This window comes from Erinaceus europaeus, chromosome 7 (genome assembly GCF_950295315.1).
Source record: "Erinaceus europaeus chromosome 7, mEriEur2.1, whole genome shotgun sequence".
Taxonomy (NCBI): Eukaryota; Metazoa; Chordata; class Mammalia; order Eulipotyphla; family Erinaceidae; genus Erinaceus; species Erinaceus europaeus.
This window is the reverse complement of record NC_080168.1, coordinates 116,071,558-116,099,508: the sequence shown is the minus strand read 5'-3', so window position 1 is coordinate 116,099,508 and position 27,951 is coordinate 116,071,558. Positions and strand designations below refer to the sequence as shown.

At 43.8% G+C, this 27,951-nt stretch overlaps 1 protein-coding gene across 1 annotated transcript; it reads left to right on the top strand.

The window, feature by feature from the left end:
- Positions 1-14: 14 nt before the first annotated feature.
- On the top strand, positions 15-27,906 carry SPMIP11 (sperm microtubule inner protein 11). The gene is made up of 4 exons (XM_060195450.1): positions 15-96; positions 24,862-24,984; positions 26,916-27,060; positions 27,432-27,906. Exons 1-4 carry the CDS (start codon positions 18-20, stop codon positions 27,478-27,480), a joined length of 396 nt encoding a protein of 131 aa, XP_060051433.1. The 5' UTR covers positions 15-17; the 3' UTR covers positions 27,481-27,906.
- The last annotated feature ends 45 nt before the right edge of the window (positions 27,907-27,951 follow it).

The following is a 27,951-nucleotide window of genomic DNA, read 5'->3' as shown; positions in this document are numbered from 1 at the left end:
CAGGGAGGAGCTCAGCTATGGCCTTCTTCAACTTGTATCTACTGGGATATCAAAATTCCTTTCGAGGCAAAAAAAGAAACGCAACTGAAGAAACAAGTAAGGAAAATACAGACAAGGGGACTAAAAGGATGACTTCCTAACCGTTTCTTTTCCTACCTTAGGTTTGAAATCCCCTCCCCCTAGACTTGACAAGTACGTGCTAGTTTAAATCATGGAGCTGGGAAAGTATCCACTCAACTTCTGTCTCCTGCCATCTAACATTCTGGAGATACTCAACTCCACAGCCAGATGTGTGTGTTCTTACTCATTTGCTCATTTAGTCAACGTTTACTAAGCTAAACATGTGGTTGACTTTTTTTTTTTTTTTGTGACTGAGATTACAAAAAGATAGATTGGATAAGTCCTCTGCCCTAAAGTGTCTGGCTGTCATAGCAGAGCTAAGTCTGCAGAGAAAGTAATTGCTGCGTAGTATATGGTTAAGTACAGAGTGCCGCAGGGCCACAGAGAGCAAGTGCCCTGCACTAGTGGGCTTGGGAGGCAGCTGTGCTCACCACCACACCACCAGGGCGCTCGAGACTGTTGGATTTGGATGAGAGTGGAAAATATTTTAGAGAAGACTAACACAGGGAAAGATTCCAGAACTGAGTACAAAGGATGACTGGGTGCACCAAATCCACACAAAGGGACTATTACACGAGGGAACAGAGATGAGAGAGAGAGAGAGACAGACAGACAGACAAAGAAAACTCCCAGGTCCTTGAGTACAGATTAAGAGAAAACTAGACAGGTGGCGAGGGGTGGGGGGGAGACCTTAAGAAAACAGGCAGAGGGCTGGGGAAATGGTATAATGATTATTCAAAAAGTCTTTAAGCCTCAGATACAAAAGGCCCCGGGCTGAACCGCGAGCACCACTATTGAGCAGTGCTGAGTGGGGTTGTGGTGGAAAACAGAAAAGGTTAACCATGCCAACTTTTTTTTTTTTACCAGAACACTGTTCAGTTCTGTTTTTTTTATATATATTTATTTATTTTCCCTTTTGTTGCTTTTGCTTTTTTATTGTTGTTATAGTTATTATTGTTGTTGTTATTGATACCGACAGAGAGAAATGGAGAGAGGAGGGGAAGACAGAGAGGGGGAGAGAAAGACACCTGAAGACCTGCTTCACTCCTTGTGAAGCGACTCCCCTGCAGGTGGGGAGCCGGGGCTCAAACCAAAATCCTCACACTGGTCCCTGCACTTTGCGCCACATGCGCTTAACCTGCTGCGCTACCCGGACTCCCTCAATTCTGTTTTATGGTGGTGCAGGGGATTGAACCTGGGAGGTTGGAGCCTCAGGCATGAGAGTTGGTTTGCATAACCCTTATTCTATCTACTCTCCACACTTAACTATTTTTTTTCAATTCCTTTATTGGAGGATTAAATAACACATGCCAACTATTTTAACTTTGTAGAGAACAGCTAAAATATGTTTAGTAGGCACTGAGCAGATCTGTATTTTAGTGAGGAGATGTGACTTCCATGGGACATTCTTTGTTCTCTTTCTGATTTCATCAGAAGTGAAAAGATGGACCTTAATACCTCAGTATCCCAATAGCTGGTCTTGCCCATTTGCCTTTAGCCAGCATTAGATCTGGGACTCCATTGTCTCCAAATAAGCTCTTCTCCACCCTGACTCAGACACACACTTCTGGAGAAGCTACAAACTTACCCCACAAATTTTCTCCATTCCAGGCCAAGAGTAGGGTCCTCCTGTCTACCTGCTCCATCCCTGCCTGCCTCAAATAGTGAGACTTCTCACCGTGAGGAAATTTAATTGCCAAGCTACTTAAGGACGGGTGTATCTTCTTTGTGAGTCAGGAGGAAAGAGTTCACCTTATAAAATGTTCTCGCCCTCTACAGGTAACAGGAAGGATCCTGATAACCCTGAGTTAGGTTCAGACCGATGGCCAGAAAGGAAGGTCAGAGGAAATTCTAGCCATCCATTATGTCAGCTTTCTCCCATCTGCTGTTTCTCCCCTCTACAATTTCTTCTTTCTTTTTTTTATTTGCCTCCAGGGTTATTGCTGGGGCTCAATGCCAGCACTACAAATCCACTGCTCCTGGAGGCCATTTTTCCCATTTTGTTGCCCTTGTTGTCATTGTTGCTGCTGTTGGATAGGACAGAGAGAAATCCAGAGAGGGGGAGAAAAAGCTAGACACCTGCAGGGAAGAAGCTGGGGACTCAAACTGGGAACCTTATACTTTGCACTGTGTGCGCTTAACCCGCTATGCTACCACCTGTCCACCCCACCCCTCCAATTTTACACTCTCTGTTTACCTCTAAAGATTAGGACAGGGAGTCGGGTGGTAGCGCAGCGGTTAAGCTTACGTGGCGCAAAGCGCAAGGACCAGTTTAAGAATCCCGGTTCAAGCACCCGGCTCCCCACCTGCAGGGAAGTCACTTCACAGGCAGTGAAGCAGGTCTGCAGGTGTCTGTCTTTCTCTCCTCCTCTCTGTCTTCCCCTCCTCTCTCCATTTCTCTTTGTCCTATCCAACAACAATAACTACACCAATGAAACAACAAGGGCAACAAAAAGGGGATAAAAAAATCTTTAAGAAAAAAAGATTAGGACAGAGGAGATCCACTTGCTAAATTCTAATTAGTCCCTAATCTTGGTTTACACTTAATAATAAACTACTTGTTTGGGATGTAATGTAGGTCAGTTAGTTATTGCCTTAGGCCCTGATGAGTTTCATGCATGAGTTGATTTCATTCTGTTAGTTGATTTTCATCCTTTGAGGTAAGCACTACAGTTCACTTATAGGGAAACTGAGGCAAAGGAGATTAGCTTTTAATTCTCCAAGGTTATATAGTTATGAGTCGGAATCTGCGATAGGGTCAGAATTACCAAATACCTATGCCTGCGCTTGTTTTAAACATTTTTTTAAATAATTATGGTTCTCTTTATTTTACTTATTATTGGATAGAGACAGAGAGAGATTGAGAAGGGAGTAGGGAGAGAAACAGACACCTGCACCCCTCTTCATCACTCATGAAGCTTTCCCCATGCAGGTGGGGGACCAGGGGCTTGAACCTGGGGCCTTACTGCACTTTAATGTGTGTGCTTGACCAAGTGCACCACCACCTGACCCCATTTTTAAACACTTATGGAGACAGATGACACAGATCTTTTGCTGTAAGCAGACCACTATCCAGATGATTGATGTTCAGCCTTCCTGGGAAAAGTTTCTGATTCCCAAACCCTGAATTCAGCTGTCAGATGGGCTTCACATAGAGTGAAGTGCACTGTCCCCCATTATGAGGTTCTCAAAGCCTGCCAGGAACTCACCATTCACTGGAGCTAACGTCAGAATCGTTAGCTTGGGGACTTCTTCATGGAGTCAGTAGTTTGCAGCCTTCTCCTCTCCCACAGCCGCAGGGCAACAACACTACAGCTTTTAGGAGAGTCCAGCAAGAGTCTTCACAGGAAAAAGATCTAAATAAGGCCCATGTGGAGTGCGAGTCACCTAACCAACACCTAAAACTCCTAGCCACCAGTTACTCCAAGCAAGTAAACTTGTCGATTAACTACTATACAATGAGAATTGTATATAGGGGGTCGGGCTGTAGCGCAGCGGGTTAAGTGCACATGGCACAAAGTGCAAAGACTGACATAAGGATCCCGGTTCGAGTCCCCGGCTCCCCACCTGCAGGGGAGTTGCTTCACAGTTGGTGAAGCAGGTCTGCGGGTGTCTTGTCTTTCTCTCCCCCCTCTGTCTTCCCCTCCTCTCTCCATTTCTCTCTGTCCTATCCAACAACAACAACATCAATAACAATAATAACTACAACAATAAAACAACAATGGCAACAAAAGGGAATAATTAAATAAATAGCCTCCAGGAGCAGTGGATTCATGGTGTAGGCATCAAGCCCCAGTGATAACCCTGGAGGCAAAAAAAAAAAATTGTATATTCATGCAAATAGATTACAATTAAAGATTATAAAAGGAAATATTTGTCATGTATAGATGTGTATGTATATATTTACATAACGTATTCAAATATATATATTTCATATATATGTAGAGAGTCATGTTCAAAAATTTGGGACAAAAACAAGAAAGACACCAACCTATATTGTCCTTCTCATCAATAACCAAATATTTATTTGTTGGGAACTAATTGTGCCAGGCACCACGGATCCAACATTGATTGGCACAAATGAGTAAATAAACAGGCAGGCTGTTCACAGACTGTAGGAAGGGTGAGGGAGAGAGGAGGGGAGATCGCAAGCTGTAAACTGTTAACCAGAGGGCAGAATCAGCCTGCAGATTGATTTAATTTTTTAATTTGATCCAGCATTAAAAAGCCAGAAGATTTTATTTGGAATCCATCTTTTTCTTAAAGAATTAAAAACTCGGGAACCAAGACATGTCACCCGATAGAGACAGTGCCTTTCCATGTTGGGAGCCCCTGCTGTGCGTGAGAGCAGGAAGAATGGCACCTCAGAAGCGCCACAGATGATGGGGCAGAGCTGTGCTATCTCTTCCCCTCCCTCCTCCTCTCCCCCCCCCCCCACACCTTTCCCTCTTTGTTGCTAAAAAATAGAATGAGAATATTAACCCAGGAAGGCCACTGATCAGTGATATCGTGAATGTTCAAGGCTTCGAGGCAAAGTCACAAGGAGGGAACATTTGAACAGTAGCCTGAAGAGTGAGCATGAGCCAGCCACATGTAGAGCTGAGGCTAGAGATCCTCCAGCAAAAGAGCAGATTCTAAAACCTAGGGGCCAGGCGGTGGCACACCTGCTTGAGCACTCTCATTACAGTGTGCAAAGGACCCAGGTTCAAGCCCCTGGCCCCCACCTGCAGGGGGGAAAGCTTCCCAAGTGGTGAAGCAGGGGCTGCAGGTGTCTCTCTGTCTCCCTCTCCAATAATAAATAAATAAATAAATAATTTTAAAAATTCTAAAACCTAGAAGCATTTCAAAGCCAGACTATTGAAAAATACCTCCTACTCCCACTTTGATCACAGACTGATTTTACTGCAGTAACTCACTTTTTTAATATTTTATTTATTTTCCCTTTTGTTGCCCTTGTTTTTATTGTTGTCGTCATTAGATAGGACAGAGAAAAATGGGGAGTGTTGGGGAAGATAGAGAGGGGGAGAGAAAGACAGACACCTGCAGACCTGCTTCACCGCCTGTGAAGCGACTCCCCTGCAGGTGGGGAGCCGGGGGCTCAAACCGGGATCCTTACCGGTGCTTGCGCTTCGTGCCACCTGCACTTAACCTGCTGTGCCACCGCCCGACTCCCTGTAACTCACTTTTGACAAGCCGGTTTAATTGGGCACACTCTGGGGCATGTTACGTTCTGCTCACCAGCTATGATCTCATAATAAAGAGAATCATATAACAGTGTTTCTGCTACAACTGCTCTTTTTAATATTTTATCTGTTTATTCATGAGACCGATGGAAGGAGAAAGAGAACAGGAGAACCAGACATCACTCTGGTACATGTGCTGCTGAGGATCAAACTCGGAACCTCATGCTCAGAGTCCAGTGCTTTATCCGCTGCGCCACCTCCTGGGCCACACTGGTACTACTACTCTTTCTACGAACAAATTGAGGCAACTTGGCTGCCTCAGTTTGATTTCAACCAAGTCTTTCACACTTCCGCCTGGAAACCCCGTTTGCTAGTATTGGTCTATTCCTAATATTTCCCTGAAACAACGTGAGCTAAATAGAGTTGAAATAAAGAGCATAGACGAGCAAGCTGTGGGGTGTATAGACGCTGCAGGAGCTGGATGTAGGGCTGTGAAGTACCTGGAAAGCCTCTCCCGATAAAGGTGAGCAGACATAGACATCTAGAGCTCGAATGGGCGCCCATGTCTACAGGAGGAGTCTGCTGCGTCTCACCTCCATTGTCTTCCTACTCAGTGCAACTATTTCACTAGTTGTTGGACCTGTGGACTGTGATAAAAAGAAGTTGCCTCATGCCTCATATCTTCAGATCTAGCTTGGTGAATTTACTGGGGGGGGGGTTATGGATAAAATAACAGCATTCTCTATGATTTCTAGCAAGCACACCCACCTCAGTCATGTCAGTCTTTCTATCCCAATTCTGTATCCATAACTTCAAGGAACCCACAGTTCCTGGCCCTCAGCACCTTTCACCTAAACAATCCTGCATCACTCATCACTGCTTATCTCGAGAGTCATTTCTGCTCTCCCAGCTAATTTCGCCGTGTTAATATGTAACAAGTGCTTTGACTCACTTCTGTCCAGCTGCACTAGCATTTCGGCCTGTTCTGCATGTTCAAATAGAAATAGACCACACTCCTAGCTGGCCAGTCAGGGCTTTAACAGCAACTGTTATAAAGAACCTCTTGAGTGGTCCGGGAGGTGGCACAGTAGATAAAGCACTGGACTCTCAAGTATGAGGTCCTGAGTTTGATCCCTGGCAGCACATGTACCAGAGTGATGTCTGGTTCTTTCTCCTATCTTTCTCATTAATAAATAAATAAAATCTTTTTTTTCTTTTATTGAGGGATTAATGTTTTACATTCGACAGTAGATACAATAGTTTATACATCCATAACATTTCTCAGTTTTCCGCATAACAATACAACTCCCACTAGATCCTGTCATCCTTTTCCAGGACCTGTACTCTTCCCCCAATAAAATCTTTTTAATAAAAAAGAACCGGGAATCAGGCAGTAGCACAGCGGGTTAAGCTAAGCACACATGACGCAAAGCGCAAGGATCCACATAAGAATTCAGGTTCAGGATCAACTAGGAATACCAAAGGAGACCACCCGGGACCGAAACAAGACAGGACTAGAATGACCACAGGAACCCAGTAAATAACCAGTGAGTACAAACATGTGTGGCTGGTGACAGAGAGGAGAGAGGGGCCTAAGGAGAGATTAAGTGACTGCTAACAGTTCAGCAGTTTATCAGTGGAGACACCACCTCCAGTCTGCTCCACCAACAAGGGGACAGCTGAAGGGAGGAGAGGACTCCCCAGAGACTCACCAAGTGCAACTCTGAGTCTCCATTGCTACTACCCTCAGAATCTGGAGCAGTGACAGGGAGGGACACCAGGGGACAGAGATCTAACCAGGAAACTCAGGAGAAGACCTATACCTCTGTGGCATAGCTGAGGGGCTGTGAAAGTCTCTTTGCATAACCACTGGATTATCTCTGCCACACCCTGCTTTATCTCTTGGTCAGGAGTCAGTGATTAAGCTAAGAAGCCTATTGATAGTTTAAAAGCCCTCAGGCTCCCATAGCCTACAGGGAAGAAAAAAAAAGAGGCTTTTAAACCACTGAGCTCCAACTCAGGGATTGAAACAACTGTTAGCTTCCACCACTGTGAACCCTTTAATTAACTTACTTAGACACAAGTCAATCCAGGCAATAGTGATCAATAATTTGAAAAGTACTGATAAAGGAAACTCGTAACATAATATATAAAATGGTTAAAACAACACGAAAAAATATTGGACAATCGAACCAGGACAAGAGTCCAACTAAAAGTCCTCCAGAGGGTGAAGCACAAAATAACGAGTTCAACATCCAAACATTAGCCAAGGAAATAACAGGAGTGAGTAAAGAATTTGAAAAAATTGTAATCAGAAATACAGGAACAACAAATGAAAATATGGAAGAAAATACTAATTATCTCATGGTTATTAGAGAGCTGAAAGCTGAAATCGCTGAGCTAAGAACGCAACTAGCTGAACAAGCTAAAACAGTATCAGAGCAGGGCAACAAAATAGATGAACTCAAGAAAACAGAAGAGGGCAGAGAGAATAGAATCTATGAGGCTGAAGACAGAATTAGCAAGATTGAGGAAGAAATTAGAGACAACTAAAAAAGAAGTAAGAGATCTCAAAAAGAGAATAAGAGACACTGAAAACAACAACAGAGTCCTATGGGACGACTTCAAAAGAAACAATATACACATTATTGGCATACCAGAGGAAGAAAGAGAAGGAGAGGAAGAAAGCATTTTCCAAGCCATAGTAGCTGAAAACTTCTCTAGTCTAGACAACATCAAAGACATAAAGATTCAAGAAGCCCAGAGGGTCCCAAACAGAATTAACCCAGACCTAAAGACACCAAGACATATCATACTTAGAATGGAAAGGAATAAGGATAAAGCAAGGATACTGAAGGCTGCAAGAGAAAAAGAAAGAGTCACCTTCCAAGGAAAACCCATAAGATGAGCAGCAGACATCTCCATACAAACACTACAGGCAAGAAGACAATGGCAAGATATCTATCGAGTGCTCAATGAGAAAGGCTTTCAACCAAGAATACTATATCCTGCTAGGCTGTCATTCAGACTAGATGGAGGCATCAAGACCTTCTCAGACAAGCAACAGTTGAAGGAAGCAACCATCACCAAGCCTGCCCTGAAAGAAGTTCTGAAAGGTCTCCTATAAACAACCAGACCACCACAAATAGGACATATATCAAAACACTCTAAAACTCTACAAGAATGGCATTAAAATATCTTCAATCTTTGATATCAATAAATGTCAACGGCCTGAATTCACTTATTAAAAGACACAGAGTAGGAAGATGGATCATAAAACACAACCCAACAATATGCTGTCTACAGGAAACCCACCTAACTCAACAAGACAAACACAGACTTAAAGTGAAAGGATGGAAAACTATCATACAAGCCAATTGCCCACAAAAAAGGGCAGGAACAGCTATTCTCATATCTGACATGATAGACTTGAAAATAGATAAGATTAAAAAAGATAGGAATGGACACTGCTTAATGCTCAGAGGATCAGTCAATCAAGAGGACTTAACAATTATTAACATCTATGCACCCAATGAGAAGCCATCTAAATACATCAAACTTCTACTGAAAGAGCTACAGCAATATATTAACAGTAACACAATCATAGTAGGGGACTTCAACACCCCACTCTCTCAACTTGACAGATCATCCAGGCAGAAAATCAATAAAGACATAAGGGAGCTAAATGAAGAGATAGATAAACTAGAACTATTGGACATTTTCAGAGTCATTCATCCCAAGAAACTGGAACACACATTTTACTCAAATCCACATGGGTCATTCTCAAGGATAGACCATATGTTAGGCCACAAAGACAGCATCAGCCAATTCAAGAGCATTGAAATCATCCCAAGCATATTAGACCACAGTGGAATTAAACTAACACTTAACAATCAACAAAAGATTAGTAACAGTGCCAAAATGTGGAAGCTCAATAGTATACTTCTTAACAACTTCTAGGTCAAAGAGGAAATCAAGGAAGAAATCAAAATGTTTCGAGAGTTCAGTGAAAATGAAGACACAAGCTATCAAAATATTTGGGACACAGCTAAAGCAGTCCTAAGAGGGAAGTTCATAGCTATACAAGCACACATTAGGAAACAAGAAAAGGCACAAATAAACAGCCTGATTGCACATCTTAAAGACCTAGAAAAAGAACAACAAAGGAACCCTAAAGCAACCAGATGGACAGAAATCACTAAAGTTAGGGCAGAAATAAATAACATTGAGAATAGGAAAACCATACAAAAGATCAACGAAAGTAAATGTTGGTTCTTCGAAAGAGTGAACAAAATCAACAAACCTTTAGCCAGACTCACAAAACAAAAAAGGGAGAAGACCCAAATAAATCGGATAGTAAATGAAAGAGGAGATATCACAACAGACACCGCAGATTCAACATATCATGCAAGGCTTCTATGAACAACTATATGCCACTAAGCTAGAGAACCTGGAAGAAATGAATGATTTCCTAGATACCTACCAACTTCCAAAACTAAGTCAAGAGGAAGTGGATAACATGGACAGGCGCATCACAGCTAATGAAATTGAAACAGTTATCAAAAATCTTCCCAAAAATAAAAGTCCTAGACCAGATGGTTTTACAAATGAATTCTACAAAACCTTCTAAGAAGAACTACTACCTCTACTTTTAAAAGTCTTCCAGAAGATTGAAGACACTGGAATACTCCCTGCCAGCTTCTATGAAGCCAACATCACCCTGATACCAAAAGCAGACAGGGACACAACCAAAAAAGAAAACTACAGACCAATATCTCTGATGAACATAGATGCAAAAATATTGAACAAAATTCTAGCCAACTGGATACAGCAGTGTATCAAAAAGATTGCTCATCATGACCAAGTGGGGTTTATCCCAGGCATGCAATATTGGTTTAATATGCATAAATAAATCAATGTGATCCACCACATCAACAAAAGCAAGACCAAAAACCACATGGTCATATCAGTAGATGCAGAGAAAGCCTTTGACAAAATACAACATCCCTTTATGATCAAAACAGTACAAAAAATGGGAATAGATGGAAAATTCCTGAAGATAGTGGAGTCTATATATAGCAAACCTACAGCCAACATCATACTCAATGGTGAAAAACTGCAAGCATTTCCACTCAGATCAGGTACTAAACAGGGATGCCCACTGTCACAATTACTATTCAACATAGGGTTGGAAGTTCTTGCCATAGCAATCAGGCAGGAGCAAGGAATTAAAGGGATACAGATTGGAAGAGAAGAAGTCAGACTCTCCTTATGATATGATAGTATACATGGAAAAAACTAAGGAATCCAGCAAGAAGCTTTTGGAAATCATCAGGCAATACAGTAAGGTGTCAGGCTATAAAACTAACATTCAAAAGTCAGTGGCATTCCTTTTTTTAAAATTTTTTAAAATATTTATTTTATTTATTTATTCCCTTTTGTTGCCCTTGTTGTTTTATTGTTGTAGTTACTATTGTTGTTGTCGTTGTTGGATAGGACAGAGAGAAATGGAGAGAGGAGGGGAAGACAGAGAGGAGGAGAGAAAGATAGACACCTGCAGACCTGCTTCACCACCTGTGAAGCGACTCCCCTGCAGGTGGAGAGCCGGGGTTTGAACCGGGATCCTTATGCCAGTCCTTGTGCTTTGCGCCACCTGCGCTTAACCCCCTGCGCTAACTCCCGTCAGTGGCATTCCTATATGCAAACACTAAGTTAGAAGAAATTGAAATCCAGAAATCAATTCCTTTTACTATAGCAACAAAAACAATAAAATATCTAGGAGTAAACCTAACCAAATAAGTGAAAGACTTGTATACCGAAAATTATGAGTCACTATTCAAAAAAATTGAAAAAGACACAAAGAAGTGGAAAGATATTCCATGCTCATGGGTTGGAAGAATTAACATCATCAAAATGAATATATTACCCAGAGCCATCTACAAATTTAATGCTATCCCCATCAAGATCCCAAGCACATTTTTTAGGAGACTAGAACAAATGTCACAAATGTTTATCTGGAACCAGAAAAGACCTAGAATTGCCAAAACAATCTTGAGAAAAAAGAACAGAACTGGAGGCATCACACTCCCAGATCTCAAACTGTATTATAGGGCCATTGTCATCAAAACTGCTTGGTACTGGAACATGAACAGACACACTGACCAGTGGAATAGAATTGAGAGCCCAGAAATGAGGCCCCACACCTATGGACACCTAATCTTTGACAAAGGGGCCCAGACTATTACATGGGGAAAGCAGAGTCTCTTCAACAAATGGTGTTGGAAACAATGGGTTGAAACATGCAGAAGAATGAAACTGAATCACTGTATTTCACAAAATACAAAAGTAAATTCCAAGTGGATCAAGGACTTGGATGTTAGACCACAAACTATCAGATACTTAGAGGAAAATATTGGCAGAAGTCTTTTCCGCATAAATTTTAAAGACATCTTCAATGAAACGAATCCAATTACAAAGAAGACTAAGGCAAGTATAAACCTATGGGACTACATCAAATTAAAAAGCTTCTTCACAACAAAAGAAACCACTACCCAAACCAAGAGACCCCTCACAGAATGGGAGAAGATCTTTGCATGCCATACATCAGATAAGAGTTTAGTAACCAGAATATATAAAGAGCTTGCCAGACTCAACAACAAGACAACAAATAACCCCATCCAAAAATGGGGGGAGGACATGGACAGAATATTCACCACAGAAGAGATCCAAAAGGCTGAGAAACACATGAGAAAATGCTCCAAGTCTCTGATTGTCAGAGAAATGCAAATCAAGACAACAATGAGATATCACTTCACTCCTGTGAGAATGTCAGACATCAGAAAAGGGAACAGCAGCAAATGCTGGAGAGGGTGTGAGGTCAAAGGAACCCTCCTGCACTGCTGGTGGGAATGTCAATTGGTCCAATCTCTGTGGAGAACAGTCTGGAGAACTCTCAGAAGGCTAGAAATGGACCTACCCTATGACCCTGCAATTCCTCTCCTGGGGAATATATCCTAAGGAACCCAACACATCCATCCAAAAAGATCTGTGTACACATATGTTCTTGGCAGCACAATTTATAATAGCCAAAACCTGGAAGCAAACCAGGTGTCCAACAACAGATGAGCGGCTGAGCAAGTTGTGGTCTATATACACAACGGAATACTACTCAGCTGTAAAAAATGGTGACTTCACCATTTTCAGCCGATCTTGGATGGACCTTGAAAAAATCATGTTGAGTGAAATAAGTCAGAAACAGAAGGATGAATATGGGATGATCTCACTCTCAGGCAGAAGTTGAAAAACAAGATTAGAAAAGAAAACACAAGTAGAACCTGAAATGGAATTGGCATATTGCACCCAAGTAAAAGACTCTGGGGTTGGGGTGGGTGGGGAGAATACAGGTCCAAGAAGGATTCAGAGGACCTAGTGGGGGTTGTATTGTTATATGGGAAACTAGGGAATGTTATACATGTACAAACTATTGTACTTACTGTTGAATGTAAAACATTAATTCCCCAATAAAAAAAAAATCAGGAAAAAACAAAAGAAAACACAAGTAGAACCTGAAATGGAATTGGCATATTGCACCCAAGTAAAAGACTCTGGGGTGAGTGTGTGGCTAGGGAGAATCCAGGTCCATGAAGGATGACAGAGGACCTAGTGGGGGTTGTATTGTTATATGGGAAACTGGGGGATGTTATGCATGTACAAACTATTGTATTTACTGTTGAATGTAAAACATTAATTCCCCAATAAAGAAATAAATTAAAAAAAAAGAAGAATCCCGGTTCAAACCCCGGCTCCCCACCTGTAGGGGAGTCACTTCACAGGCGGTGAAGCAGGTCTGCAGGTGTCTATCTTTCTCTCCTCCTCTCTGTCTTCCCCTCCTCTCTCCGTTTCTCTCTGTCCTAACAAAGACAACATCAATAACAAGAACAATAATAACTACAACAACAATAAAAAAAAAGAAGGGCAACAAAAGGGAAAATAAATATTAAACAAAAAAAACCCCAAAAAACCCTATTGATACTAACAGTCTTACTATAATGGTTTTTGTCTTTTTCTTTTTCTTTTATTTTCACCAGAGCACTGCTCAGCTCTGGTTTATGTAGGGGGGGATTAAACCGGGGACTTGAGAGCCTCTGGGATGAAAGTCTCTTTGCATAGCCATTATGCTATAATCCCACCCTGCTTTTTGTCTCTTTTGGGATCACAACAACAGCATCGCACTGAGCCACTTCTCAGGCTAAGACTGGGGGTGAGGGTAGCAGAAGCAATCCATCATCTGGTGTTCCAGAAACTTTTGTCTGTGGTGCTGTCATGTGAACCCAGAACCTCACGCATAGAAGACAGGCTCTACCATCTAAACTGCTTCCTGCCACTTTTTTTTTCATTCTTGTTTGTACGAGGCAGAAGCCAAAGATCAGGCCCAGTGTGTCACTTATGGAAGGCCTGTGCTCTGCTGCTAAGCCACCTCCCTGGCCCTATAATGATATTTGGAAGTAATTCATGCATTTTATTCTTAGAATAAAGGTAGGAGTTTATTTTATTTATTTATTCCCTTTTGTTGCCCTTGATGTTTCATTGTTGTAGTTATTATTGTTGTTATTGATGTCAGATGTCGTTGTTGGATAGGACAGAGAGAAATGAAGAGAGGAGGGGAAGACAGGGAGGGGGAGAGAAAGATAGACACCTGTAGACCTGCTTCACCGCCTGTGAAGCAACTCCCCTACGGGGGGGAGCTGGGGGGCTTGAACCGGGACCTTTCCACCGGTCCTTGTGCTTTGCACCACCTGCGGCTAACCCACTGCGCTACTGCCAGCTCCCTAAAGGTAGGATTTTTTTCCCCCAGTAAGTGTGAATGTATTAACATTCAACTCAAAACAACCCACTCAAGCTTTTCTTAGTATAATTATAATGAAATTTCATAGAAGTGAGTCAACACATGTTATCAAATACTCTTCCAGTTCCCGCCTCTTTCCTTCCATTTCCTGCTAGGAAAGAACCAAAACAAGAAAGTGGAGTTTGCGAATATACTTTGACCCGTCCTTGACTTCAGCAACTAGGTTTTCTCAGGGTTGTTCAGAGTCGCACTGAGACCCAGTGCCTCGGATTCCATTACTGTCACCTCCTCCTCCACTTACATCTTTTTCCTCTTTTCTGTCTTGCCCAGAGAACATGGCCCTATATCCATTCTTTCCTTTGCAGAATCAGTCTCACCACAAGTTTTGAACCTTTTTAAAATTTTTTTAAATTATCTTTATTTATTGGATAGAAACAGGTAGAAATCGATAGGGAAGGGGATGATAGAGAGTGAGAGAGACAGAGAGACACCTGCAGCCCTGCTTCACCACTTGTGAAGCTTTCCCCCTGCAGGTGGGAACCAGGGGATCAAACTTGGGTCCTTGCACATTGTAACGTGCATTCAACCAGGTGTGCCACCACCTGGCCCCTTGAACCTTTTTTTTTTTTTTATGGTGGGGAGAGAACAGAACAAAAGCATCACTCTGGGGGGAGGGGAGAATGGCTGGTAGCACAACAGGTTAAGCACACATGGCACAAAGTACAAGGACCAGCATACGGATCCTGGTTCAGGGGTCACTTCACAAACAGTGAAGCAGGTCTGCAGGTGTCTGTCTTTCTCTCCCCGTCTCTGTCTTCCCTTCCTCTCTCCATTTCTCTCTGTCCTATCCAACAACAACAACTATAATAATAACAATGATAAACAACAAGGGCAACAAAAGGGAAGGAATGGTCTCCAGGAACAGTGGATTCGTAATGCAGGCACCGAGCCCCAGCAATAACCCTGGAGGCAAAAAAAACAAACAAACAAACAAACAAAACACTGGCACAGGAGGATCCGACTCAGGAGCTCACACTGAGAGCCCAGTGTTTTATTCCTGCACCACCTCCCAGGTCTCAAGCCCTGTTCTTCATGCTTTGTTTCGTTGTTCAGTGTGGAGGTCTTGCACAGGTGTGCTAGCAGCCCCAACCCCAGTCAACTTTCCAATCTTCTTAGTCCTGTTAGAGAGGAGAGGACAGAGCACTGCTCCACCATCCTAGGAGCTCCCACCACAGTGCTGTGAAGCTTCCTGTGGTACTGGGCTGAAGCCCAGGGCCTCCTGCATGATGAAAGGCAGGTGTTCTACTGAGTGAATCCCTTCCTTAAAAAAGAAAAAAAAATTACTTAGGGCTGGGCAGTAGCACACCTGGTTGAACACACACATTACAGTGTGTAAGAACCCAGGTTCGAGCCCCCTCTGCAGGTGGGAAACTTATACGCAGTCAAATAGTGCTGCAGGTGTCTCTTCATGTCTTCCTTGCCCTCCCAATTTCTCTGTCTCTATACAAAATAAAGTGATTTTTTTTTCTTGCCTCCAGGGTTATCGCTGGGGCTTGGTGCCTGCACTACGAATTCACTGCTCCTAGAGGCCATTTTTCCCATTTTGTTGCCTTTGTTGTTGTTACTGTTGTTAGTGCTGTTGTTGGATAGGACTGAAAGAAATCAGGAGAGGAGGGGATACAGAAAGGTGGAGAGAAAGACAGACACCTGCAGACCTGCTTCACCACTTGTGAAGCGACTCCCCTACAGGTGGGAGCCAAGGGCCTTGAACTGGGATCCTTCACGCCATGTGTGCTTAACCCACTGTGCTACCACCCGGTCCCCAATAAAGTGATCCTTAAAAATCATTTTTTATTTATGAGAAAGTAGGAGAGAACACTCAAGCATCACTCTGGCATATACACTGCTGGGAATCAAAGTCAGGGCCTCATGCTTGAGGATCCACTGCACCCCGTCCTGAGCCACCATGTACCCTCTTCCAGCTACTCTGGGCTAGCATACCTGTCTTGATTTCACACTGTCTCTTATTGAGTCCTTTGCTGAGACACCACCACTGCCTTGTCCTATGAAAACCCTTGTCAAGCTAGAGAGGCCTCAGCACACCACAGTCTACACTCAGGACACTGCCCACTAACTCAAGTCTTAGAGATAGAGTGATGGGGGGTGGCAAGAAGAGATCATGCTTGTTGTTGAGAATTAAATGACCTGTTGACTGTCCTCTAAGCGCCGCACGGTAACCTCTAAGTTCTGCACATTCAAAGGGTCTTACCCTCTTCCACCACTGTTGCTTTGTCGTTCTTCTTCCTAGAGGAATCCACTACGAAATATTCATTTTTTTTCTTACTTCCAGTTCCAAATGAAACTTTAAAAAAATCTATTTATTTACTTATTACTGGAGGAATTGAGAGGGGAGGAAGAGATAGGGAAACAGACAGACCCCTGCAGTTCTGTTTAACCAACCAGTCATGAAGCTTTCCCCCTGCAGGTGGGAACCAGGGATTTGAACCCGGGTCCTTGGGCACTGTGATGTGAGCGCTTAACCAGGTACACCGCTGCCTGGCCCCCCAAATGAAACTCTTCATGAAGAAAATTCAGTCTTGAGTCTTGGTATAAACTGAATGCACCTCACTTGAGTTCTTGCGTTCTGAATCCTGTCAAAGAATGTAATAGTTGCCTCTACCCACCACAGACAAAATCCTCCACTCAGTTTCCATGTCTCTGGACATCTGGGCCTCTGGTGGCTGCCTGTTTGGTGACCCACTTGTTAGGAGACAGCCTGGATGCCAGTCTCAGACTCCAGCAGAGGGCACTATAGTTCTGACATTTTTTTTAAAATTTATTTCTTTACTGGGGAATTAATGTTTTACATTCAACAGTAAATATAATAGTTTGTACATGCATAAATATTTAAGAAATTATCTAAAAGCAACAATGGCAACAAAAGGGAAAATAAGGAAATAAATAAATATTAAAAAAATAATTTTATCTAGTGGGGAGTCAGGCAGTAGCGCAGCAGGTTATGGGCACATGGCATGAAGGGCAAGGACCCGCATAAGGATCCTGGTTCGAGCTTCTGGCTCCCCACCTGCAGGGAAGTCGCTTCACAGGTGGTGAAGCAGGTCTGCAGGTGTCTATCTTTCTCTCCCCCTCTCTGTCTTCCCCTCCTCTCTCCATTTCTCTCTGTATCTAACAAAGACAACATCAGTAACAACAAACACTACAACAACAATAAAAAACAAGGGAAACAAAAGGGAAAGTAAATAATTAAATATAAAAAATATCTAGTGAAAGAGAGAGAGAAAGAAAGGGGAACAGAGTATAAAAAATTATTTCTTTATTGGGGAATTAATGTTTTACATTCAACAGTAAATACAATAGTTTGTACATGTGTAACATTCCCTAGTTTCCCATTTAACAATACAACCCCCACTATGTCATTTATCATCCTTCATGGACCTGTATTCTCCCCACCCACCCACCCCAGAGTCTTTTACTTGGGTGCAATACGCCAATTCCATTTCAGGTTCTACTTGTGTTTTCTTTTCTGATCTTCTTTTTCAACTTCTGCCTGAGAGTGAGATCATCCCATATTCATCCTTCTGTTTCTGACTTATTTCACTCAACATGATTTTTCAAGGTCCATCCAAGATTGGCTGAAAACGGTGAAGTCACCATTTTTTACAGCTGAGTAGTATTCCATTGTGTATATATACCACAACTTGCTCAGCCACTCATCTGTTGTTGGACACCTGGGTTGCTTCCAGGTTTTGGCTATTACAAATTGTGCTGCCAAGAACATATGTGTACACAGATCTTTTTGGATGGATGTGTTGAGTTCCTTAGGCTATATCCCCAGGAGAGGAATTGCAGGGTCATAGGGTAAGTCCATTTCTAGCCTTCTGAGAGTTTTCCAGACTGTTCTCCACAGAGGTTGGACCCATTGACATTCCCACCAGCAGTGCAGGAGGGTTCCTTTGACCCCACACCCTCTCCAGCATTTGCTGCTGTTCCCTTTTCTTTTCTTTTTTTTTTTTTAGATCCCATTATGGCATCAACCCATCTGTCAACTAGGCTGTCACTTGTCACTGAACTTTTCTCAGTGCCTGATTTCTCTCATTAGCTGAAGCTCTGTTCCTATCTGTTAGTTATACCCAGGAGGAGCCCAGAATTGAGCTCTGAATTTGCTGTCTCATGTCTACATATTTTCCCCTTTGGAGCTTAGGTCTACCAGCTCTGAAACCCCACCTTTCCCTGATTTAGGTATTTAATCTTTTTTTTATTTAGGTCACTTTTTTATTTTTTATTTTTAAATTTTTTTTTAATTTTTTAATTTATTTACTGGGAAATTAATGTTTTACATTCAACAGTAAATACAATAGTTTGTACATGCATAACATTCCCCAGTTTCCCATTTAACAATACAACCCCCACTATGTCATTTATCATCCTTCAAGGACCTGTATTCTCCCCACCCACCCACTCCCACCCCATATTAGGTCACTTTTTAGTCAATCTAATTTAATATGTTTCAGAAATGTTTAAGTCAATCACCTATATAAATACGTGATTATAAATATGCCTGTACGTCTATGGTTGTCCACATTTACACACCCATGTACACTTATAGTTCCTATCTATCCATCTAATATTAACAGAGATTGTTGTTGAGAGAGGTTTTAGTGAACCTAAGTTGTGCTTTTTTTTTAAATAATTTATTTCTTTATTGGGGAATTAATGTTTTACATTCAACAGTAAATACAATAGTTTGTACATGCATAACATTCCCCAGATTCCCATTTAACAATACAACCCCCACTATGTCATTCATCATCTTTCATGGACCTGTATTCTCCCCACCCACCCACCCACCCACCCCAGAGTCTTTTACTTTGGTGTAATACTCCAATTCCATTTCAGGTTCGACTTGTGTTTTCTTTTCTAATCTTGTTTTTCAACTTCTGCCTGAGAGTGAGATCATCCCATATTCATCCTTCTGTTTCTGACTTATTTCATTCAACATGATTTTTTCAAGGTCCATCCAAGATCGGCTGAAAACGGTGAAGTCACCATTTTTTACAGCTGAGTAGTATTCCGTTGTGTATATAGACCACAACTTGCTCAGCCACTCATCTGTTGTTGGACACCTAGGTTGCTTCCAGGTTTTGGCTATTACAAATTGTGCTGCCAAGAACATATGTGTACACAGATCTTTTTGGATGGATGTATTGGGTTCCTTAGGATATATCCCCAGGAGAGGAATTGTAGGGTCATAGGGTAGGTCCATTTCTAGCCTTCTGAGAGTTCTCCAGACTGTTCTCCACAGAGGTTGGACCCATTGACATTCCCACCAGCAGTTCAGGAGGGTTCCTTTGACCTCACACCCTCTCCAGCATTTGCTGCTGTTCCCTTTTCTGATGTCTGACATTCTCACAGGAGTGAAGTGGTATCTCATTGTTGTCTTGATTTGCATTTCTCTAACAATCAGAGACTTGGAGCATTTTTTCATGTGTTTCTCAGCCTTTTGGATCTCTTCTGTGGTGAATATTCTGTCCATGTCCTCCCCCCATTTTTGGATGGGGTTATTTGTTGTCTTGTTGTTGAGATTTGCAAGTTCTTTATATATTCTGGTTATTAAACTCTTATCTGATGTATGGCATGTAAAGATCTTCTCCCATTATGTGAGGGGTCTCTTGGTTTGGGTAGTGGTTTCTTTTACTGTGAAGAAGCTTTTTAATTTGATGTAGTCCCATAGGTTTATACTTGCCTCAGTCTTCTTTGTAATTGGATTCGTTTCATTGAAAATGTCTTTAAAATTTATGCGGAAAAGAGTTCTGCCAATATTTTCCTCTAAGTATTTGATAGTTTGTGGTCTAACTTCCAAGTCCTTGGTCCACTTGGAATTTACTTTTGTATTTGGTGAAATACAGTGATTCAGTTTCATTCTTCTGCATGTTTCAACCCATTATTTCCAGCACCATCTGTTGAAGAGACTCTGCTTTCCCCATGTAATAGTCTGGGCCCCTTTGTCAAAGATTAGATGTCCATAGGTGTGGGGCCGACATTTTTTTTAACTTATTTATTGTTGGATAAAGACAGAGAAATTGAAAAGGGAGGGAGAGATAGAGGGAAAGAGACAGCCACCTGCAGCCCTGCTTCACCACTTGTGAAGCTTTCCCCTGTAGATTTGGGCCAAGGGCTTGAACTTGGGTCCTTGTGCACTGTAATATGTGTGCTTACCCAGGTGTGCCACCGCCTGGCCCCTGGTTCTGACTTTTCTAACAGGAGAATGAATCTGCGGCACAATAAGCCAAGAATGAACTGGTCAACACCTGGACTTCCCCTGACTTTCCAAATGGATAGACGGGCTGAAGTTACAGAAATGAACCTTGGAAACAATCTGTATGTATTGTAGCTGCTACCATTATCTCCTATCCACTAAGACTGGGGGTGTGGGTGGGGCTGGGAGAGAGGTACTCAAGCTACTCTTAGTTTACCAAAGTGGGCCCACCTCCAAGGTGTGTGAGTGTATTAGAGCAGACCACTTTCTCCACGGGTGCTCAGACTCTCCCCGTTGCAACTAGTGGCAGTATCCACTGGTAGACTCACAGCCCTCATCAGGCCCCCTACCCCATCCTAGTCTTGTATGCTCTCCCTGATGTGGCCACATTACAGTAGAGCCCACAGAGGCTGTGTTCTATCTCTGGATCAAGGCAATGAATGAATGGTGTCATGTCCCCCCACCCAACTCAAGATGGCTTCAGGGTGAGCAGACACCCTTGACAGTGCCAACACTAAGCTGAACACAGGACACCATCAGGAATCTAGTTCTACCAGTCCACGTTTTGCCCCTGGTCCTTGACCTTTCCTGGAAAGATCCAGTCACTAAGAGAGCCACTTTGGTGAGGCAATGAACGAACACCTGGGCTCTGGAGTCAGACTCCTGTCTTTGCCATATGCTAATAATGTGACCTTAAGCTAATTACCCAGTGCCCAGACTCCATTTCCCTGTTGCAATATAATCACAGTGTTTATCTTGTGTAGTTTTGCCAAATAGATTTTCACTACAGATCAGTCCTTTTCCTGTTGCTGTCGCTAGCAGATCCATATAGTCTGAGACCAGCCCTAAGTTCTCCGTTATCTCTTCCATCACCTCATTTCCTCTGGGTCCAGATTCCTGAGCAAGCACACCACTTTGGGTGCTGTGGTGGATGCTGCTGGCATGGGGACCCCAGATACTGCCACCAGAAACAAGATGCAGCCTTAGGGTGTCATTGCTCTGCTCTTCCGTAGAACAGGACTTCCCAGCTTCTTCACATCCTCACCCTTGATTCCCAATCTGGAGCACATGTGTTTGACCGGCCTTACCCATCTTTTTGCCCAGGTCCTAGCTGGGCTGCAGGAGGGACTCAGTATCTCAATCTACTTGGGCCTGCTGCAACAAAGTATAACTGACTAGGTGGTTATAAAAAAAAGAAATGTATTCATCTTCAATGAAACCAATCCAATTACAAAGAAGACTAAGACAAGCATAAACCTATGGGACTACATCAAATTAAAAAGCTTCTGCACAGCTAAAGAAACCACTACCCAAACCAAGAGACCCCTCACAGAATGGGAGAAGATCTTTACATGCCATACATCAGATAAGAGTTTAATAACCAGAATATATAAAGAACTTGCAAATCTCAACAACAAGACAACAAATAACCCCATCCAAAAATGGGGGGAGGACATGGACAGAATATTCACCACAGAAGAGATCCAAAAGGCTGAGAAACACATGAAAAAATGCTCCAAGTCTCTGATTGTCAGAGAAATGCAAATCAAGACAACAATGAGATACCACTTCACTCCTGTGAGAATGTCAGACATCAGAAAAGGGAACAGCAGCAAATGCTGGAGAGGATGTGGGGTCAAAGGAACCCTCCTGCACTGCTGGTGGGAATGTCAGTTGGTCCAACCTCTGTGGAGAACAGTCTGGAGAACTCTCAGAAGGCTAGAAATGGACCTACCCTATGATCCTGCAATTCCTCTCCTGGGGATATATCCTAAGGAACCCAACACATCCATCCAAAAAGATCTGTGTACACATATGTTCTTGGCAGCACAATTTGTAATAGCCAAAACCTGGAAGCAACCTAGGTGTCCAACAACAGATGAGTGGCTGAGCAAGTTGTGGTCTATATACACAATGGAATATTACTCAGCTGTAAAAAATGGTGACTTCACCGTTTTCAGCTGATCTTGGATGGCCCTTGAAAAATTCATGTTACGTGAAATAAGTCAGAAACAGAAAGATGAGTATGGGATGATCTCACTCTCAGGCAGAAGTTGAAAAACAAGATCAGAAAAGAAAACACAAGCAGAACCTGAACTGGAATTGGCGTATTGCACCAAAGTAAAAGAATCTGGGGTTGGGGTGGGTGGGGAGAATACAGGTCCAAAAGGATGACAGAGGACCTAGTGGGGTTTGTATTGTTATATGGGAAACTGGGGAATGTTATGCATGTACAAACTATTGTATTTACTGTTGAATGTAAAACGTTAATTCCCCAATAAAGAAATTTAAAGAAAGAAAGCAAGCATGTATTTGTCACAGTCTGGATACCGCCAGTTCAAGGTCAGGGTATGAGCGTGGCCGACCTGAACGCAGGTCACCTGATATCTTTTCCAAGTCAGGTTTCTCACTGTAGCCCCACATGCCAGAAAGGGCAAGAAAGGGTGGGCTTAGAGAGCTTAATAGTCCGTGCAAAGAGACTCAGGCCTGGGGCTCCGAAGTCTCAGGCTCTATTTCACCACCACCACCACCACAAGCCAGAGTTGAGCAGTGCTTTGGTAATTGGAGAGAGAGAGAGAGAGAGAGAGAGAGAGAGAGGAAGGAAGAGCATCCTCAGGCCTTTTATTAGAGCATAATTCCTTTCATGAGGACCTAATCACCTTAATCACTTTCCAAAGGCCTCACCCCACACAGCATCATTTTACACATTTTTTAAAGATTTTATTATTTGGGGGTGAAAAGGAGAGACAAAGAACCAGACATTATCTGGTATGTGTAGTCTGAAGACTGAACTCAAGACCTCAAGCTTGAGAGCCTAAGACTTTATGCACTGTGCCATATCCCAGACAACTCAATATATGATTCTCTTTTTAAAAATATTTATTTATGGGAGTCGGGCTGTAGTGCAGCAGGTTAAGCGCAGGTGGCGCAAAGCACAAGGACCGGCATAAAGATCCCGGTTCGAACCCCAGCTCCCCACCTGCAGGGGAGTAGCTTCACAGGCGGTGAAGCAGGTCTGCAGGTGTCTATCTTTCTCTCCTCCTCTCTGTCTTCCCCTCCTCTCTCCATTTCTCTCTGTCCTATCGTCGCTGGATAGGACAGAGAGAAATGGAGAGAGGAGGGGGGAGGCGGGGGGGGGTGAGGAGAAAGATAGACACCTGCAGACCTGCTTCACCGCCTGTGAACCGACTCCCCTGCAGGTGGGGAGCCGGGGGCTAGAACCGGGATCCTTATGCTGGTCCCTGTGCTTTGCGCCACCTGCGCTTAACCCACTGAGCTATCGCCCAACTCCCATGATTCTCTTTTTTAAAATGTTTATTCCCTTTTGTTGCCCTTGTTTTACTGTTGTAGTTATTATTGTTATTGATGTCATTGTTGTTGGATAGGACAGAGAGAAATAGAGAGGGGGAGAGAAAGATAGACACCTGCAGACCTGCTTCACCGCTTGTGAAGCGACTCCCCTGCAGGTGGGGAGCCGGGGGCTCAAACTGGGATCCTTACGTCGGTCCTTGCGCTTTGTGCCATGTGTGCTTAACTTGCTGCACTACTGCCTGACTCCCTCAGTATGTGATTCTTATAAGGCAGGGACACATTCAGATTAGAGCACTTGGCAAGGAAGCTAAGGTCTTCACAACCTCTATCATGAGACACAGATTTTGCTGAGAGATGTTCAAGCCCCCAGAAGGGTGCTAACTCTACACCACGCCACTCTGCCCTTCTGCGCATTACCTTTCCAGCCCCAGCCCTTTTCGTCTCCACGTTACCCTTTACTGGTCAGACTCCAAAGTCAAGAGCAAGCTGAGGATTCTCTATTTATCCTAACACAATAGCTATCCTGCTACCTGAAATATTCTCCCCGGTAGGAGTTCCCACAAATGCCTTTTTACTCCTCAAGACCTAGTTCAAACATCTTTTTTTTTTTTTTTCCTAAGCCAAATGAAACTTTGCAAATACTCAATCCTAGGAAAGAAGTGTCCACCCAGAGAAGGGGCATTCTCACTTGTCGGTATCTTTTTCCAACTGTCAGTACCCCAACTCCATCAGATCACCTAAAATCCAAGAGTCAGGAAGAAGCAAGAGAATTATGAGGGGGGGTCTTGTGATTCCACACAGAGCATGAAATGAATCCTAGTGGTCCAGGAGGTGGCGCAGTGATAAGGCTTTGGACTCTCAAGCATGAGGTCCTGAGTTCGATCCCCGGCAGCACATGTGCCAGAGTGATGTCTGGTTCTTTCTTTCTCCTACTATCTTCTCATGAATAAATAAAATCTTTTTAAAAAAAAGAATTAAAAAAAAAAAAGAATCCTAATAGCCAGACTTAGATGTGAGTCCTAGGAGACCCCTGCCAGGAATCCTGGCTTGGCATGCAGGCTAGGAAGCAGGAAGTCAGATAGCCCACTGGCCAAGTACTTAAGAGAAATCTGCTCTCTTTTCAGATCAGAAGGGACCGGTGGCCACTAGTCTGCCCCATATCACCTCAACAGACGGCAATTACTCTGTACACCAGAGCAGCCACGCAAAATATCACAAAGCCGTACAGAAGGTGTTGTTAAAGACGTGTACGTATCCACTGACAGAAACGGCGTGGAGTTCCTAAGGAGGGGCTGGGATGCAGTAAGGCCTGGAGGGAGGGAGGGAGGGAGGGAGGGAAACATGAGCAGCACTGTCCCGCCACTCATGAAGCTTCCCGTCAACACCCAGTGCCTGTCACATTCTTTTTCCCTTCTTTTCACAAATCTGTTTTTAAATCATTTTTTTAAAAAAGGTAAGCAGTGCCGATGGTCAAACCAAGAGCTCAGACATGAGGATCTTGCGCTCTAGCAACTGGGCTATTTCTCAGCCACTCAGTCAGGATTGCTGACAAAACAATCATGAAGATGACGTAGCCAGAACATCAGGCAACAATTCTACATTTTAAAAATACACAAATTTGGGGGTTGGGTGGTAGTGCAGCCAGTTAAGCGCATGTGGTGTCTATGGAAGTCGGGCTGTAGCGCAGCGGGTTAAGCACATGTGGTGCAAAGCAAGAGGACTGGCCTAAGGATCCAGGTTCGAGCCCCTGGCTCCCCACCTGCAGGGGGGTCACTTCACAGGTGGTGAAGCAGGTCTGCAGGTGTCTGTCTTTGTCTCCCTTCTGTGTCTTCCCCTCCTCTCTCCATTTCTCTGTCCTATCCAACAACGACGATATCAATAACAACAACAATAATGACAACAATAAAACAACAAGGGCAGCAAAAGGGAAAATAAATAAATATCTAAAAATAAATAAATAAATCCTATCTACTAGGACTGACTCAGTTGCCTGTGAAGAGTGTAGATGCTGGGATCTAGGAGGGAAGCAGGGTGTGGCGGCCAAATCCCCAGGACTTTGCAGCACCGGCTGGCTGAGACTTAGTTGCTAGGTTGGGCTTGCGCTGCCTTGGGCACAAAAGGGAACTAGAGGGCAGAGGATAGATGGCATAATGGTTACGCAAACAGACTCTCATACCTGAGGCTCCAAAGTCCCAGGTTCAGTCCCCTGCACCACCATAAGCCAGAACTGAATAGTGCTCTGGTTAAAAAATAAAAATAAAAAAATAAAAAAAAAAGGGAACTAGAGACTCGAGAAACTGGATAACCCAGGGGCCCGGGAGATGCAGCACCAATCAGCTAGAACACAGAACTTTACGTCTGAGGTCCTAGGGGTTAGTCCTCTAGCAGTTTCTCATTTTAAAAAAAAACTTTTTTTTTTAGTTAGAAAATAAACTGGGTGGGGGGTCAGGCAGTGGTGCACCGGATTAAGTGCACATAATACAAAGCGCAAGGACAGGCGTAAGGAACCTGGTTCAAGCCGGCTCCCCATGTGCAGGGGTCACCTCACAAGAGGTGAGGCAGGTCTGCAGGTGTCCTAGCTCCCTTTTGTTGCCCTTTTCATTGTTGTAGTTGTTGTTACTGATGTCGTTGTTGTTAGATAGGACAGAGAGAAATAGAGAAGGGGAAGACAGAAAGGGGGAGAGAAAGATAGACACCTGCAGACCTGCTTCACCGCCTGTGAAGCGACTCCCCTGCAGGCGGGGAGCCAGGGGCTCGAACCAGGATCTTTACACTGGTCCTTGCGCTTTGCACCACGTGCGCTTAACCCACTGCGTGACCACCCGACTCCCCTCAGGTGTCCTATCTTTATCTCCCTTCTCTATCTTCCCTTCCTCTAGCAATTTCTCTCTGTCCTGTTCAATAAAATGGGGGGGGGGGGCTCCAGGAGCAGTGGATTCACAGTGCTGGCACAGAGCTCCAGCGATAGCCCTGGAGGCAAAAAAAAAAAAAGAAAGAAAGAAAGAAAAAGAAATTGGACTGGGGAGACAGCATAATGGTTATGCAAAATGCCATCCATTCCTGAGGCTCTGAACTCCCAGGTTCAATCCCCAGCACCACCATAAGCCAGAGTTGAGCAGTATTCTGGGAAAAAAAAGAAAAAAAAAGCTGGCTAACTTGCCTTTCCTCAACCATTCAGTTCCCAATCAGGTCTTCAGAGTGCCCTTGACTGATGCCCAGAACTTCAGCTTCTGGAGGTGCCACGACCCAGGGGTGTACCCAGAGGAAACCACGCCGTGGATCCGGAGTCCCCGCCACTACATCGTCAAGAGCCCGATGACCAGGTTAGGCTTGGGGGACCCAAAGGAAGTTCTCACTCTCCTTGTTGAAATTCTTTGAGGGCATTTCAGCTCTACTCACAAGTTAGGGAACACAGCAAGCAGCTTAGTTGGCCCCAGAAACTGAACCAGGCTGGTGTTCAAAATTTGGAGATAGGCCTGTGTCTGTGTTTCACCTTCTGGATATGAGCTCTGAGCGGGTACAGGGCAAGTCTGAATCCCTGTGGGAGTTGAGGGATATTTCCATTCACTCTGCTCCCCTCCAGTACAGACACACACACACACACACACACACACACACACACACACACACACACAATTTTTCCTCTAGATTTCTTCAGTCCCCCAGCTGAATGGAGACCTTCTGTCTTCTACAGGTTTATGGATCACTGTATTCTCAATGACAGAAGCTCCTGCCTGTATTGAGCAGGATACATCTGAAGACAGACAAGATGAACTCAGGGATGTTCCGACTAGCAGGGGGTGAGGGGTGAGGGAGAGAGTGAATGCAGAGTAAACGCTTGAAACTAGAAGTCACTTGTGTGGACTGACAGTGGAGGGGAGGGGAGGATGGCTTCAAGGCCACACAGCCATGAGTCCAGATCTCTCACAGGTGCCTGCGAGGATGCGGGAGAATCCCGAAGGAGCCACGACTTGGGGTGTTTGGTCAGGAGGGGCCAGGGCACTTGAAAGGCAGGTCTTTTTTTTGTTTGTTTTTTTCTGCTGGTGTGAGTGGGGCATCATCACAGGTCTTCTCGACCTCACGCATCTCAGGAATCAATGACAAACCGGGGAGTCACACTGTCCCTCACGCAGCGAAGGGGCCTGGAGGAGTCGCGCACTGCACGTCACGATAGGCAGGGAAACCCTCTGGGCAACCCACGGAGCTCCCCGGCA